This window comes from Carassius auratus, chromosome 24, assembly GCF_003368295.1.
Source record: "Carassius auratus strain Wakin chromosome 24, ASM336829v1, whole genome shotgun sequence".
Classification (NCBI taxonomy): domain Eukaryota; kingdom Metazoa; phylum Chordata; class Actinopteri; order Cypriniformes; family Cyprinidae; genus Carassius; species Carassius auratus.
In genome coordinates this window covers 1,091,048-1,109,551 of record NC_039266.1, presented here as the reverse complement: position 1 = coordinate 1,109,551, position 18,504 = coordinate 1,091,048, and the positions used below count along the sequence as shown (strand labels likewise).

Here is an 18,504-nt window from a genome sequence, read left to right as displayed (position 1 = left end):
CTATTGCCCCCATTACGTTTTTCTAAACCATAAATGAGAATTTCAAAACTAAAAATTCATCACACAAGCAGAATGTTTTTCATGGTGTTCGAGCAGTGCAGCTAAAAGTGTAGTGATTGTTTAACACAACTGAATTAATTCATGGTGCATATTTTCATTATGCAAATCTGTTTATCTGTTTATCTACCACAAGCGCTTCTCTTTCGAACTACACTAAATGAATGAGCATCCACGTCACTCAGACTAGCAACAGATAAAGGGAGCACGCAGTCCTTACAAATCAATCTGTACTTTGCTGTTTGGTGATTATGCAACATCAAAACATGATTACAGGATTGATGTGTCAGAGGTCAATATGTGCAGGTCATAAATCTTTAAAGGTTTGTGCGTGTTCAAGAAAACAATATATGACATGAAAGAGGCTTTACTAATAGTTTTATTTATTTTATTAAATTAAATATTTATATCATTATATATATATTATTATAAGCAGTGCTTTTCATTCCTTATTTTGGAAGATAATAATACTTTCATTCAGCAAGCATGCAAATAAAAAAAAAACATCAAAACCAAATTCTGTCAAATAAAGTTCTTTTTAAATTTTTTATTTTATATTTTTCAATCAAAGAATTTTAAAATATTTAGCAGCACAACTGTGAAAATAAGTAATATTTCTTAAGCACCAAATCATACTGGAGTAATGATACTGAAAATGTAACTTTGCTATTACAGGAATAATTTAAATGTGAAAATATATTAAATAGAAAACGAGTATTTTAAATAGTAAAAATATGAATTTGAAACAACTTTTAATTCTGGAGTGAGCCTATCGTCTGCTGCTTACTAGTTTTTGGGAACAGAGCCTCTCTGTCACTGTGTTTTTGGTTTTGACTCTTTTTTTTTTTTTATGCACACATAGAGAGGTCATCAGAAATGAGAAATATGAGGGGATGCCTGCTGGGCCGTATGCTGTGGTCTCCCCCGTTACAGCAGAAGTGCAGGATAGAACCGAGTCTAATCTGAGCTGACACTCCGTCACTGATAAAGGATGATCCCACAGCTTGGTTCATACATCGAGAACCTCAGAAGGCTAGAGCTCTGAGCTAGTACTAGTCTTTCACTGGAACCTGGGGAGTGTGATTACACTTCAAGCGGGGTGCTGATCCAAAATGAGACAATTTACAGACTTTTACCCACATGGCATATCCAACTATGACGACACACTTCATGATCTCCTGAAAACTGCTGATATGTAGAATTATATATAGCAAAGTGGCCAAAAGGTGTCATTTGTCATATTTAGTGACTTACACCTGTTTATTTGTTTGTGTGTGTGTGTATTTGTGTGTGTGTGTGTGTGTGTCTCCCTATAGTGGTCGGTGTACATCCGTGCGGCGGTGAGGAAAGAGAAGGGTCTGCCCATCCTCGTGGAGCTGCTGAGGATAGACAACGACCGTGTGGTGTGTGCCGTCGCTACCGCACTCAGAAACATGGCCTTGGACGTCAGAAACAAAGAGTTAATTGGTACGGCCTTTTTTTCCCCCTCTCTTGACTGTCATCTTTTATTTGATCAGCCACCATGATTCACTTTGTTTCAAATGGTTCAGATCCATTGGATGTGTAGAGCTCAGGGTTAACAGCTTCTCTGTAATGAAGTCCAGCCTCTTATGTTTTAGCCAGTGTGGTAAAGAGGACTGTTCGTAACTGTCGTTTTATTACTACACATTCCTGGCCACTCATCATTTTAAACTGTCTAGCAGGCATCAGGCTGAACTAGCACATTCTTGGCAGATGGCTTTTGGGCAACTGTTTATATGCTGTATATATTTTTGTTGTTTTGTGATTTGTAGTTTATAGTTTGTTGTTTTGTTTTATTCTTCTGTCTTTAATGTCTTTTTTATTATTATTATTCAGCTGACTTTACTGAAAGTGACAGGTTTTGGAGGCTTTTCCATCACAAATGGCCCTTCCTTAACATCATTACAGAGCATTCATTCAGCTGCAGTTTTTTATCATTTTTATTATTTATATAATTTTCTCTGAAATTCACTTACAATGTTAGTGTGATTTTACTTTTTTTTTTTAAACAATTTAGAAGTAGTAGCCTATTTTCTGTTCTGTTTTTGAGCCTCAGAACAGTTTTTTTAACAGTGTTTTTATAGGCGGGGTGCATTTAAGTCTCGCAAGTAAATCTCCTCTGCTGTGATTGGCTTATAGTTTTGCTTATTAAAATAACAGATGGATGCTACTTTGACACTCTGAAAACAACGTGTCATTTTGGTTAAAAATGTATAAATACACAGTATATCAAACATTCTGGAACATACAATGCAATAATGGTAAAACACATTTACTTACACTTATGTGATGCGACATTACCATTGGATCCAATATAGTCAGGCTCAAAACTGCCTTATCTTTCACTTTTAGTCTCTCTAAACAGCCTGCATCCATCAAAACAAACAAATAAAATATTCCACTGATGAGAACAGGAGCTCTTTTCTAATTTTACCCCGTTTACATCGGATGCAAGTGTGCCACGCGACTATAGACGGAACCCATTATGATCAGCAATTCTGTCTACACAGGATTTGGCATGGATTGACAAAACAAATCCCAGACAGTAAACCAATGTCCAAATGCTCCAAGCATTCGCACTGCTTCTAACCTGAAAGAGAAATGGATTTGCTACATGACACAACAGCACTCATGTCCCATAAGGAAGAAAAGACTATTCAAGACTAAGCAATTTCGTACTTTCTGCTCATGTGATTCCTGGTGAAACATCCTCACAATTAATTTTTTTAAGTAAGGACATTTATTTGTTACTCATAAACCCAAAGTAAGTTCAATTTGCTACAACAAGCTTAAGAATATAATTAGATGTTGCTGTGTTACCAAGGTAGCAATCAGATAAATGTACCTCTGGTAAGATGTTCCAAATGTGTACACACAATGCAGTTAAGTCCTGCACCCTTCAAAGTGCTCTCTTCAAGTGCTCTGTCCTTCAGAATGAGTAGGGCATAGTTACGTTCACTTTCAGTGGAATTCGCCCAGTATCTTGTTGAGTGGCACTTCATCATGTTTCCACTGCTGTAACATGGAAGAGATGAGATTTTCATCGCTTGATGCTCTATACCGCATTAGGAGAGCTCAGGTTATGTCTTTGAATAGTGAATAATAATTGAAATTGTTTCCACCAAACATGTCAGAAGCTTTGAGGTTCTGCAATTGGGAGATGACCTTGCCTTCAAACTGAGATGCAGGTGTTTGGCATTACACTGCTTCTGAATTAGACGTATTAATGAGTACATGACACAGCATCACTAGGCTCTGTCTGAACGACAGGAAGTGGTCCGCTGCATCAGGTGCTTAATTAGAGCTTGATTTCTTCCTTCCTTCATCCCATCTCACACTGATTCACACCATTTGAAATTCTCTCAGTGACATCACTGGCAGGCTATTGATCTCACCCGCTAATAAATGTGGTTTCCCTGGTGAGTTTCGGCGTCTCCATGGCAACGGCTCCCCGGTCTCATCTGCCGCTGGTTTTAGGCTCCCCAAACAACTGGTTTGCAATTGCCACCTGGAGTCTGCCCAGATTTGCACATCATCCAAAATCATTTTAGATTATGCAGATCACATTGTCTTCATTATGCATTGCCATGGAAATGTGCATCCTGTCTTTGCAGATTTAGCATGTTTCTCAGTGTATTATGCAAAAATAACTTGCATACAGTACATTTGATTCTCACATAAATTGATATTTTTATCAGATTGCAGAGTCTATATAGAGTGCATTTAGACTCTAAATTGATTTGTATTGACAAGTGTGTGCAGTAAACTCAGTCTGTGACTGGCGGCTATTCTCACACTTTGCTTTTTTTAGACTGTTCAGCATGGCCGTCCATCAAAAGCTTTTGAGAGCCATGAGCAATAAAATCATAAGGTCCCTCTTTTTAAAACTTCTCCCATAGACTCTTCCTTTCATGCGTAATTATTTACGTGTTTGATCACTGAATCTATATTTGAGCTCATTCTACATTTAGCTCAGGGAGGGAAACTGGGCACATGAAATGCATGTAAATGGCCAATTCAATCCTACCGTTTGATCATGTATTAAAATAAAGATTGATTGTTTGTATAAATGAATTCAACAGCCTAAGTTCAAAGCATCAGCCTGTATCCTGGAGCTTTGATACTGTACATATGCTGATAAACAGCACTTTGCAAGATCATAAAATTCGAGTTTCTTTAGTGTCAGATTGTTTTTTCTTTGTTTTGTTTTCTGGGGTGGAGGGGGGTCAATATCACTGTAGGGTGCTTTTTAGTGTGCTGTACATAAATAACTCATTTGCCATGATAACATAAAAATAATTATGATGGGTTTTATATTAGATTAAGTTTTTATGTTCATAACAAAAGCAAAAGCTTTAGATATTGTACATTTTCTAGATTTTTTTTTTCGTTTTGTGTAAGAGGATGCATGTTATTTAGCTTTTTTCCATGCACATGAGGTTACAAGAGAATTCATTTTGATACATTTGAATTAATTTTGGTTGTATGTGTACTTTTGAACCTCATTGACATTTATAGACCCTGAGGTACAGTACAAATGTAATGTCTGTTTCTGCTTTGACCTTTTCTCATTTATAATTATTTTTTCTGCCTTGTCGCTCTTCCTATCTCCAGGATTGAGGTTGATGACATTCATGCTAAGCAAAGGTGGTAGAGAGAAGCACTAACTTGATCTTCTTTTATATATATATATATATATATATATATATGAAGAGTTCAGATGCAAAAGCCTCTAAATGCCATCTGAAATTTTCATCTAAAAATAGGATTTTTATCAAATTTCTATATTTATGTTCAGTTATTTCACTTTAATAGCCTGGAAAAGGATCTGCATATTGCCATTAGAGTAAAATTTCTCAACCTAAGAATAGGAGCTGGTTAAAAATCGTAATTTTAGATGAAAATTTCAGATGGCACTTAGAGGTTTTTGCATCTGAACTCTTCATATATATATATATATATATATATATATATATATATATATATATATATATATATATATATATATATATATATATATATATATATATATATATATATATATATATATATATATATATATATTTTATAAAAGGACAAATTTCCCAGTCTGTGGGATTTAAAATAAAAGGTTAGATTCTATGAATCCTGTGCTTTACATTTTATTGGAAAGACTTTAGTTAGACTACTATATATGTAGTATGTGCATATTTCACTATTTAATCTGTAATTTATATATATATGAAGTTACTTATTTTAATAATATGATTATAATGCTTTACATTTCTTTCATTTCTTTTACTCTTTCTTTTTGATTTTAATTGAATGGTTTATAATTCATGTAATATATTTTTAAAACAAGAAATATAAATAGGAATAACACTATCACAAAATGTTTTTGCCTTAAAACACATATTGACTTTTAAAAATCTTTTTTTCCCCATATATTTAAATCCTTTATATTCTGAACGATCATTATTAATAGCCTACATACTCTTTGTTCTCTTTGCTTTACTCTATTTCTTTACAGATTCACTCTTGTTTTATCTACACAAAAGCATCAATTAATCTGCCTTGAAGTTCCTGATGTGGGCAAAATATCCAGATGTGGATATTTTTTGTGGAGTTCTTATGAGTTCCAGGGGCTGAATTTGAAACGTGATGTATAAAATCCCCCAAAATGCTGTTTGAGGCTTCAACATGCACAAAATCAGGCACAACAGGCGTGGATGAATGCAGATGCACATTAAGCATAGAATTGGATGAGCAACAGAGTAGTGAGAGCTGTAATCGGAAGGACTCTCCAAACTTTCAGGTGGCAAAACTTGAAATAGGAGGGTATTGGTGTGGACACGCGGACCTTGATGAGACACGTTCTTCAGAGGACTAGCAGACAAAGCTTGGTGGATTTGTTGGAAATGTTTGAAGTTGTGCTGTAACTTTGAGAACCAGCTTTACTGGGCTTGTTTCAAAGGTCCGACATTTCAGTTGATGGAGAGGGATTTGAAAAGTTCTGATCCATCATTGAAAGTTTCATCCAAGATTTGATGCCTGAAAGACTCATATTTGCCACCCACCTGCACATGAGAAAAGAGGGGATGTGCTCGACAGACTGGCCTTTAGAGAAATAACTAAGTGTGTGTGTGTGTGTGTGTGTGTGTGTGTGCGCGGCTGTGACCAATCGCCTTCCTCTCTCGCTTCAATTTGCAGCCAATCTTCCCATCTCTCACATGCTCCCTCATGCATCCGTTTGGTCATTTTTCCATCTTCCCTTCCTTTATCTGTTTTCTCTCTCTTTCATTAAGAGATTGCCAGAGGTGTCTCAAACCAAAAGAGCTGCTTTATAATAATAACACTAGAAAATCGCCACTTTATCTTTTCCGTGGCCAAATCCAGCCGTTCAATCCATCTCTCTATCTGTCCCAGCCGCCACTCCACAAGGTGGCTCTGTTTGAAATTGCATCCATAGGTCTTTTGCTATTAATCCAATATGACAGACATCAAAGGCAGTAATAGAGAGCGATATAGCGCTTGAAAGCCACGCTGCCGGATGTTCTCCCTTCAAATGGTCTCCTCGGTGGCTGATTTCCAATTTAATTTGCTCCCTAACCTTTAAGAATAATTTTGTTTTAAGGTCTGTCTTCGAATGCTTTGTTGTTTCTACTTCTCTTTTATGTCCAAGTCGGCTATTTTCTGCTGTTAGCTTCGTTAAAAAAACCTTTTGGATCCATTTAAATGTTATTGCAGGATAAAGGCTCACAGAGATGCTGCCCAGAGCCTTTCACCACTGTGTGACATTTTAAACCAAGCCAAGAACCCTCGGGCCTTCATGGAACGTTTTACCAACTCTCTTTGAACTCTGACTGTGAATATTAATGCTCTTCATTTTATTCGGATCCACTGTAATATGAAAGTATATAATGCCATTCTCCTCATTATATGCCTTGTCAACCACCTGTACGTGTTCTCCCCAAAGAAATAGAGTGATGTTTGCTGCTTGAAGTAAGTATGTACTGTGCACTACTATTCAAATGTTTGTTCAATAAATTATTACTTTTATTCTGCAGTTGTATAGATAAACTGATGGAAGGTAAAAACTTCCATCGTTACAAATGTCACATTACTTTTTTGATGCGCTTGGGGGAATTTATTCGCAAAATGCATTTCCATCTCCCATTATTCGCACTAAAGGGTTAGTTCACCCAAAAATATGCTATAGTGTTCTGTGTCAGCTGATTCACGCCGGAAAGGTTTCCTACGTTTTTGTGATTTGTAGGGGTGCACGATATATATCGGCTGATGATTAATGGGCATCTAGTCAGTAAAGCTGACGAGATGCGCATTAATCATCGGACGATATATATATATTGTGCACTCCTAGTGATTTGATCTGAATTTAAACAATGTATTGGCGTGACGTAGCTGACACAGAACAGCATAGGTCCAGCAGATATTCTCCAAAATGGTTCTTACAGGTTTGAAATGACATGAGGGTGAGTAATTAATGACAGAATTTTCATATTTGGGTGAACTAACCCTTTAATACTTTTTTGCACAAGTCAAGTAAGCGTAAAAACTTTTTTGCCAATTAAGGCATTTTTATTGGAAATTCAGCGTTCCCATCATTCTCAATTCTGATGCGATAATTCAAATTCAAACCCAGCTACTGAAGACTGGAGTAATGATGCTGAAAATTCAGCTTGCATCACAGGAATAAATTACGTTTTAAAATGTATTAAAATAGAAAACAATTATTGTTAAATTAAAAAAATATTTCACAATAGTATAACATTTTTCCTGTATTTTTGATCAAATGAATTCATCCTTGCTGAGCATAAGATACTTTGAAAAGATCTTACAAACTTTTGCACAGTAGTGTAAAGCACATTATTTTGATATTGTATGCATGTATGCAAGCTTAAAATATAATACTGAAATTCATACAGGATGTAACCCTGGTGCTGTTATAACAGATTTTTTTTAAAGAATCTACTCTTGCAATATAGCCTATTAAGTGGCTATATTATTATTAATTTTTTTTGTCCTCTCTTAACTCTCTTTGTACTACATAAAAATTCTTTAAATATTTCTACTTTTGTGTTATACAGAAAGAGCATGCAGGTTTGAAATACCATGAATTTTTTTGAACTTTGCCTTTAATGTCCTTTATGCTGACTAACTTTGTCACCTAGAATATAGTGTACATAAAAGCAGCAATAACGAAAGGACATTCTTTCTCTTTGTAAATGTCTGTGGGTGCTTGTGTATTTCTGGAGCTAATGATGGCCCAGGGCCGTGTAGCTGATTGCCTGTTTTGTGGGAGAATGGGCTTTTATAAGCTGGAGAGTCTGCACTTACCTCTGATTACCACTAAGCCATCGTATTCCCAAGAGCTTCTAGATGAGGCACTCTAGTGAGTCAAGGTTAGCCTTGGGTCATATACAGTCGCCAGATCTCATCGTCATGTAGCAGAATCGTCCGGCTGAGTCCATAAAGAGACTCTTCATTTATCACGAGGAGTGTGAATGTGTTACTTAAAGCACTTTTTACTTCTCCACTGTTGTTTCTCATGTTCAGGTTTGCTTTGAGATCCACGGATGTTCAGAATTAAACCTGTCAGAATTGCAGTAATTCATGTTCTTGAAAATCGGCAGCTTGGACTTGAAGAGTCCTAAGCTCGTGGTTACTCGTAATCATGCAATCATGTGTTTCATTGTGATAATAAAGCCTAAAACTGGACTGAAAATGTCCCACACTTCACCCTTTTCTCCTCTCCATGCCACTCTTCCTCTGTGGGATCCTGATCATGATGTGCATCGTCCTGTTGTTAGCCAAATTTGATACTTCAATTCTTTTTTGATGCTTTAAATCTTATGCTGTAAATTTTCTAAGTAATCAGAGTTCTGGTTTTATCATTTTGTGTGTTATTAATTATGCTTTTAAAAATGTTTAAAGTCTCATTTGCTTACCAAGGCTGTATTCAAAATTAAAGTAAAACAGTAATATTGTAAAATATTGTTACTAATTAAAATATTGTTTTTCTAATTTAATATATTTTTTAAATATAATTTATTCCTGGCAAATGAAATAATGGCAAATCAGAATTTTCTGCAGCCATTATTCCAGTCTTCAGTGTCACATGATTTTTCAGAATCATTTCTAATACCCTGATTTGCTGTTCAAGAAACATTTCTTATTATTGTCAATACAGAAAACAGTTTTTGCTGCTTAAGATTTTTTTTGGAACCAGAGATATGAAACCACTTAAAAGTTTGAGGAAAGTAAGGATATAAAAAATAATAATAATAATAATAATAATGATAATAATACTTTTATTTGGCAAGATGTACTAAATTTATCAAAAGTGACAGTAAATAAATGTATAATTGTAGAAATAGTAATAACAATATATATATATATATATTGAGATATATATATTATAGACATAAATATATTGAAATATTATTAAATTCTATTACCTTGATATTTATACAGTATGTTGAAGCAGTAGGATATCCATTTATTTCACTTTGGGTGTAATGAAGAGGCTCATTGTTGGAATATTGGAGATTAAATGAACAATGAGATAGTATCACTGATCAATAGTTTTACCAGGTTTTTATTATTCAGTAAATATCATGTTTTTCCCACAGTTCACTGTTCAGAGAAATCTCACATCTCATTGGACTTCCTCCATATTGTGAGCTCACGCAAGACAGACGATTTTGCCTGCGGGTACAAGATAAGGAGACACCAATTAACTGGAAGCTTATTGGTGATAAACGGAGCCCTTCTGCAGTATGCTTCATGTAGAAAATAAAGTCTGTGTTTCTCCTTCGGAGACCATTTGGAATTAGCGGAAAGAATTGAACAGCCTTAGATTAATTTCATTAGCTGTGTGCTTCTGTGATAGAATAATAGCGTGCCAGAAGCAGAAGGACTCTTCAGTGTTTCAAAGGTCAAAATATTGGAGCACTTGGATGATTAAAGTGGCAGCGTGAAATCTTGAAAATACTCGGTTGCAAACTAGTTTCTTGTTCTTCTTGAAATCGGATGGCTACTTCACAGAAACATCTTCTAGGCTTGTGTTCATTTATACACCAGTTTTATCATTAAAACAGATGTCTACATAGAGGCATTTCATGTTTTGTTCTTATTTAAATGTAAAAATTCTCTGGAGCTGCAAAACAACAAAATGAAAAATGTGGACTCTTTGATAGTGGGCTTCCCCTGACGCTATTCACATTTTTCCAATGCAGAACTAAACATGTGCATGGTAGATGATTCTAGACCTTAGATCTCCTTAAGTGCAATCAACAAATATATAATGCCCTTTTTTGACATGGCAGTACCTTTATTTATTTTGGTGAGATCAAGGTAATGCGAGGAGTTCTACAGTCCCTTTATTTATATTTCAAAATACGTCACTTACTGTGACGTACAGTGGGACTTTATCTCAAAATATGGCTTTTTATCTCAATATTTAAATGTATATATCAAAATTTAAATGTATATTTTTGTGACTCAACTAATATAAATCCATGTACATGAACAATGTACATCTAGCCAGCTGTTAATCGCAGAATAAAGTATTCCACAGAGCCATGTTATATCTCAAAATGTGGCTTCATATCTCACAGTATGACATAATATCTCATAATGTGACTATTTCCCACAGTGTGGCTTATTATCTCATAATGTGGCTTTAAATCTCACAGTTTGAATTTGTATTTCATAATGAGGCTTCATATATCATAATGGGGCTTTTTATCTCAGCGTGTGACTATATCTCACAATATGATAATTTTGTTTATTTATTTTACTTAATCTTAACATTTAACTTTGACTTAAACTCATGTACAGTAAGTCTTGATTCCTGTCCACTGGATCAGTGGCGTTGTTTCCGGTGGTTGTAATTCCAGGGCAGTCCTCCTTTGTATGACATGAAAGGTCTGTGCAAACAAATATTATATTTGCCGCTTTGATGTGGCTTTTATGTGGACTAAAACCTCTCTAGGCAAATGTAACCTTAATATGATTATTGGCTCATAACGCTGTGAGGGGTGTCCCATACACCACTGGGTGAGGAAAGAGCACTCAACATCCTGTAGCGATCATTGCGCTTCTGATTGCCTGTTAATATCACTTAGTGTGTTACGGCACAAATTTGTCTCAAGTTTCACCGACACAAACACATAATCTCAAGAATCATTTTGTTTCTCCCACTGGTCAAGTTCTTTTACGGTGCTGTTGAATGTTGCCAAGTCAATTTAAATTACACATCCCCTGCTGTTCTTTTAACGTCAGAGTTTTCTCACTTTCTCGAATTTTCTTCCCTTTGTTAAAGTAGAGTGAGTCATATATCCACGCTGCAGTCGGGATAGCACCCCCTCCGTAGAAATCCAGCGATGCTCACACATCTGACATTCTTGAATTGTGGCAGCTCCTGCATTATTATACTCCAGATTAAGAATAAATTGTAGCACAGTAGTCATACTGACTGTGAAAAATGTCATTCTGACTGTCATAATTATTTCAGCGCTAATCACCACATTCTTATATGCTCTCTCTGTCTATATTTTGTCTTTGTGTAGGTAAGTATGCCATGCGGGACCTGGTGCACCGTCTTCCAGGTGGGAGCAGTGCTAGTGGAAGCAGCGGGGGTACGGCAAACAGCACAGCGGGTAAAACCATGTGCGATGACACCGTTACGGCTATATGTTGTGCCCTACACGAGGTCATCACCAAGAACATGGAGAACGCCAAGGCCTTACGAGACGCCGGGGGCATTGAGAAGCTCATCGGTATTGCTAGGAGTAAAGGAGATAAGTAAGTTGTCTTTTTTATAATAAGCTTACATCTTATCACTAACTAACTAAATGACCTGCAGTGCATGCTACCCACTAGGCCGTGGTTTTGTGTTTGCTCGTGTTTTCATGGACCCTGAGGTCGGCCATTTATTTTGTTTACCAGAATCTGTGCATTGCTCTAGGACACATTTTATTTTACAGATTCTACTTTTGTTCCAGCACCTTTTAAAGGAGATGCAGGGTATAAGTCAGACCTCAATAAGCATTTCATGAGCTTCAAGGCCACATTGTCTACAGATGTTCGGCTACATCATATATACATCTGCAATGCACCCGACATGAGTCGCTCATTCAGTGCCTGCTGAATTGTTATGACAAAAACACGTGCACTTTTGCCTTAGCTGACAAAAAGAGCTGATGTTTGATTTGAAGTATCCTTGAGAATAAAGCTAAATATCACAAGGCTGTATGTAACAGTGATTCAACAGACTTTAGTGTTATCTGCTATGACAATGTGGAAGAAAACTCCCTTAACTTATGTAAAAACCAGTGTTGCCAATCCTTGACACTGGCTTGTTGTTTTTTTTTAATCACGGGAAGATATACGGAGTGATCCAGATGTGATTAAAAACTGTGATTTAAACCTGAAAGTGAAAATTGTATATATTTTTTATTATTATTATTATTAGCGTTTTGTTTTGTTTTATTATTTTTGTTCCATTACTTTATTATTTTATTTTATTTCATTTTGAGAATAATAAGTGTGCACAGACACACAAGAAATTGTATTGTCCGCATGGAGGTTCTGGAAAACACAACAAATTCCTCAAGTTTGTGCTTGTGTATTAGCCAAATGAAGCTAATTTCTAATTTTGATATGAAATCAAATGTAATCATTTTGTTGTCTGATAACAACTTAGAAGGATTATAGCATAATTACAAAATTCATTAAAAAATGTCATACTTTAGTATAGGACCAATTCTCACTTTTAACTAGTTGCTTATTAGCATCCATATTATTAACATATTGGCTGTTTATTAGTACTAATTAAGCTGATGTTCTGCATGACCATATGCATCCCTAATCATTAACCTTATTATTAATAAGAAGCAAATTAGGAGTTTTTTTTATTTATTTTTTTAGCAAAAGTCCTAGTTAATGGTTTGTTAATGGAGAGAATTGGACCTTAAAATAAAGTGCAACCAAAAAATTTAGTATTGTGTTATTTTTATTTTTTCTATTGTTTTGTATTGTTTTGTATATGTATATATTTGGTGTATTAATAGATGTATTCAGTTGCAATACATGGCATGTTATTACATGCAACAGGTGTTTCAAATGTGCATCATCAAATTAAATTTTATAATAATCATTTGAATTGATCAAGCCTTATTATATGCTGCTTGCTTTAGCCTCTTACAAACACCAAGTAGGCAGTCTGACAATGAGTGAGTGATGACATTGTCAAAGACATTAGTCCGACCCTCATCAAACTGACACTTCATGCCACTGCTTTTTATATCCCCATCAGCTATTCATACACTGTGCCCACCCCATTGGAGCCAATATGGCTATGACAGCTGCCTCCAGTTTCCTGCTGAGAGGTTATCAAAGGGACAAGCCACTCGGGTGCTTGTTTGTCTGGATATAGCAATAATGCAACTAGTTGATTTAGTACCGGCATGTAGCTGCAACCAGTGTGATTTAAAACTTTTGGTACACAACTTTTCGCTTACTGAATAGTTTCCATTTTTATGAAATCTGCACTGATGCAAACTTCACAGCAAATCTGACAGACTTTACATTGCCAAAGTGAGGGGTTTAATTTGAGCCGAGCCTGAGTCAACTGAAGATCTGAGCGTGTTAAAATCCATGTTGAAAGGTGAGGGGAAGGACAAATCAAACCTACAGCTCCACCTCTAAGAATCCATTTAGTCATATATGAGAGGAAATGATGAAGGATGAGCAGCATTCATTTCCTCTATTAAAGCCATGTTCAAAGATTTTCCCCTAACTTCATTTCAAGTGGCAATTGTAAATTGTTCCATTGTGTCCTTTGAGCAGAAATGGATTGACTCGGCTCGGCAGAAGACAAAAGGCACAGCTGTTCTATCAAATCAGCTGAAGTCAAACAATTTGTGTCAGTTTTGAGAACCAAGGGATTGTTTCTTTTGTTTGTGGTGCATTGTTAATCATAACAAAAGCTGCTGTCCGTTGCAGAGAAAGCATAGAAAGCATAGAAAACATGAAATGCTTCCATAGGAACAGTCATCTGAGCAACAATGTACCAGGATTGGATTTTCATTTTCCTCTGTATTTTGTAAACTTTTTACAATTATGTGTATACTGATGTGCTACATTTAGATATACTGGAGAATTGGTTTTAACTTGGCGTGTGTGTTCAGTTCAAAATGCAATGTATCCAAAAATTAATTTTCTGTTATGTCATCCATCAAAACATCAAAAGTACAATACTATTCAGAAGTTTTGGGTTGGTAAGACTTTTTAAAAATAATAATTGACTGTTGAAACCATTTGCCTATTTATTTGTGTTGACTCTACTTGTTTGTTTTCTTCTCTCTTTCTTACAGACACTCACCTAAAGTGGTAAAGGCAGCATCTCAGGTTCTCAGTAGCATGTGGCAGTACAGAGATCTCCGGAGCCTTTATAAGAAGGTAGGAGACCTGCTTCCACTCTCGACAGCTGCGTCCCATTTCATCCGTCCCAACCTGAAGCATTCATTTAGCATGCTAACTGATCTCCCACTCCCACACGATTGGGTTGGAACTTTTAGAAGAAAAAGTTTAGAAGGAAAACAAACTAGAGAAGTGTTTTTGTATCCCTTCTCTATGACAAAGATGTGCGACCCACTATTTATTCAGCGCGACACCTTGTAGCCGCCTGAAAACATTAATCCGCAGTGACTAGCAATGAATGCTCTATTGAGCAGTAACGGCCAGGCTGAAGAGATATTTCCATTCAATAAGCGCTTGTCGCACTTACTATTGTGTGTATCCGTTCAGATGTCTCCTTTGCAGATTATTGTAGAAAAACTTTGGCCTTGGCGAGTGCTGATGCCATTCAGAACGTATTGTATGCTCTGAACAGCATGGTGAATAGACTGATGTGAGGGAGACCTTGTATGAATGTTGCCATATTTCAGCAATTAAAAGTTGATTTATTTTCATTTCCAAACCAAACTTTTTAAGCTAGCGTCTGGGGGCTTTGAATAGACAATGCGCTCATGAAATTAAATTTAATTAAGGGCGATAGGAATTAACCTATTTACATGTAGCCAGACTCCTCATGCTGCATTCAAACACAGATAATGAGCAGCCAAAGTAGTTTTAAACATTAACAAGGTCAAACCAAGCCAAAATGTTCCCAAGTGAACTACTAATAAGAGCATGAGAAAAGAAATTTGGGGTTGTGGCAGACCACCGTTCCCCACAAGTGCTAGAAGCCTCTAGGCTGCGAGAACACACCATTCCCCTTCGCTGCGCAATCTCTGTCCTGACAGATATGACGCTTGGTGGTGAGGAACGTCCCGGACCGGGCTCTATAATGTGTCGTTTTGCCCACTTGGCTCTTCTGAGAAGGCGTTGAAGAATTACAGCCCAAGGAGACGGTGGCGGATGCGACGCTGACCTTTAGAGATGAGAAAAGGTCAAGAGGGAACTGCCTGCACCGCCGAGATGAGTTTAGAAGTGTGTCTGAGAAAATAGAGGCGCCCCCCTCCCCGAACTGCATCGGAGAGCGAATTCACAATGCCTGTTGAAAAATGTCTGTAATGATATGTAATTATGGATGTTTGCGAGTTTACCCCGCTGAGCTCGTCGCCGTCAAAGCCAATGTCGAATTACGAGCTCTAATATCATGTGCACATACTATTAATTACCCTCTCTGTCTTTTTTCAATATTTAGAGGGGTTCGACGAAAAGGTACCATGTGTAGATTATAATGAAAGAGAGTAATTAGATGGAACGCCGATTCCCATTATGATAGCTGACTAAATATCTATAAATAATATTGAAGCGCTCACAGGTTCACAGTGGCGTTGTGTTCGCATGCCGCCTTGAGGCAGGTTATGGAACCGCTGCTTCAGCTGACGTAGACAAAGTGACAAGGTCAAGGACATGAAGGACATCCAGAGCTATAAATGCATCATCACAGAGGCCGAAGTTCTTAAATCTACACTAATGCTTATTATAAACAGTTCTCTGTTTGATTTTCGAGGGATAGAGTTCTGTGGATCCCTCTCGCACTCGTTCCAGCCCCCTCCAGCATGGGTTTGCAAAGATTTTAAAAACCTCCCACAACCTAACCTGTTTCCTCCAACCCAGCTGAGCCCTGGAAATGTCACCGGGGATGGTATTAAGCAAAGGGCAGCAAGAAAGAGATTGCCATTATTAACATTTGCAGAGCCCCGTCTCTCATCTCATGAGTGCATAATGACAGTTGTTCCACGTGGATGTGTCTTTCTCTCCCTCCGTTGAAATGAAAGGTGTCAGTTGGATGCATCGGGCCACCTGAGGCATGATTCTTTGTGTTTTGGGTGGTGTGATGGATGAAGCTGAGAGAGAAGAGGGGAGGAAAGTGAAAAAACAAGAGGTTTGGGAAGCCAGACACCTCCCGAGGCTGTGAACAATGGCCTCGTGCCCAGGAAGCATCTGTGATATTTTGGTTTTGATGGTTCTTGCCAGCATTAGAGGAAGTTATGGAGTGTAACAGTGTTAAATAATATACTTAGTTCTGTGGGTCCTGTATGCGTTATTATCCTTTGGCTTCTTGTTTTATAATTTCTTTAGGAATTAATATGTTATAATTTAAATTATCAATTTTTTTATTATATATCATTATTTTATATATGTTGATATCACTATTGATTATTTTCTTTCTTTCTTTCATTTTTTTTTAAATTTTATGTAACAAATAAATAAATAAATAAATAAGAACTCAAACACTCACTGATGCTCCAGAAGGAAAAACCATGCATTAAGTGGGGTAAAAACTTTTTGAATTTGAAATCAGGGTAAATTTAACTTTTGTCCCTTAGTTGTCCTCAGTATGAAAAGATGGATCTCCAAATCATACATTCATTGTTGGAAAGGGTTCAAATACACAAAAATGCTGGAAAACCAACACATTTGTGGGACCTGAAGGATTTTTCTGAAGAACAGCAGGCAGTTTAACTGTTCAGGACAAACAACCGACTCATGAATAACTATCACTAAACAAAAAAACACAGCTGTGGATCATTCAGGGGTCAATTTTATAATTTCAACTATTATTTTCTCTTGTGGACTGTATTTATAAATTATATTTATATATTGTTTAAAATATATTTGTTAAACATTCTCTTTGTGTTCTGGCCATTTGCGGGAGACTAAAGCCTGAATGATTTTTATATTTCACAGATTCGTTGTTTGAGTTTGCACATTGCATTTATGCTCTTGGGAGGTTCAGATGTACTGTAAACAGATTTCAAAACTGCTTTTTGAAAACTTTTTGGCCTGTAATGCATATTTATAATTTTGCATAATAAAATGCATCTAATTCATATAAAGTTACAGCAGTTGATCTACATAGACAGAAATCTTTGAAGAAGTGCAGACGGCTTCCAGCTCTATCTACTAATAAGGTGTGTGTGTTTGTGAGAAAGCCTAGAAGCGCATGGCTTGATTTACTCAGTATGACGTAGAGCCGGACTAAGATGAAGTGAAGTTCTAGCCTGAGAGAAGAGAGAAGTTGCTTATGCTATTGATCTTGAGCCTGAAGCCTGACTCATGTTCTGCTGAGAGGTGTTGCATTCAGCTGGCAGCCTCCTGAGATGCAATTCCACAGTCATCCCTCCCCAACACTCTCTACGAGGAAGTATCAGGGTAGTCAATTGCCTCAGCGACCCCAGGGAGCCAACACAGCAAGAGCAACGCTTCTGGCTCCATCCGCCTCTGGGAGTATAATAATGAGCGCTTGCCATTGGCTTGCTTCAGTGCACATTTCCACACCAGAAGTTTTTTTTCTGTCTGACTCTTAAGCAGCATTATTGAGGAATCACGGGTAGGCAGGTTGCCATAAATGACTCATCTTTGCATGGTCTGCTTGGTCTTTTCAGTCTTGGTCTGAGTCAGAATCAGTCCTGTAATGGTGCTTCATGCGTTCAACTGGAATTAACAGAATAAATTGAAGTTTTTGAGTTTAAAGGATGAGTGTGCATTTACCGTTCACCCTTTTTACACCTCAGGAACAGTTACCTTAGCAGAAAAGTCCATCAATTCATGCACATTATTCTCTCGGACATGATAAAGAAGAAAGAAAGGAGTTCTTGAAATGGGATTTAATGAACGCAGAAAGATTCTTTAATCACATTGAAACTCAGTCTTCCCTGCAAGTATTGTTTTCAAATGGCAGGAACATCTTCAAAAGAAGTATCCATCCTTACTGGAATCTTTTATTGCACAGCCAGCCCAAATGCCCATCATCATAAAGAATAAAGGTAAAAGTTTTCATTTCTTCCTCATGTGGGAACCTCAATGTTCAAGTAACACTTACAACAGCGTAAGTAAAAGGAAATGACAAACTCTCCTACTGAAGAGGTCTTTAGTCGACAGACGACAAGTACCGTTTTCTCCTTG

General features: G+C 36.8%; 1 protein-coding gene across 3 annotated transcripts in view; it reads left to right on the top strand.

Moving 5' to 3' along the window:
• ctnnd2a (catenin (cadherin-associated protein), delta 2a) overlaps positions 1-18,504 on the top strand; it is a 273,177-nt gene that overhangs the window by 242,063 nt on the left and 12,610 nt on the right. For all 3 annotated transcript variants that reach the window (XM_026200540.1, XM_026200542.1, XM_026200543.1), the window contains 3 exons: positions 1,374-1,524; positions 11,652-11,886; positions 14,460-14,544. In XM_026200540.1, coding sequence (XP_026056325.1) covers positions 1,374-1,524; positions 11,652-11,886; positions 14,460-14,544 — 471 coding nt within the window. The remainder of the gene's footprint in view (positions 1-1,373; positions 1,525-11,651; positions 11,887-14,459; positions 14,545-18,504) is intronic.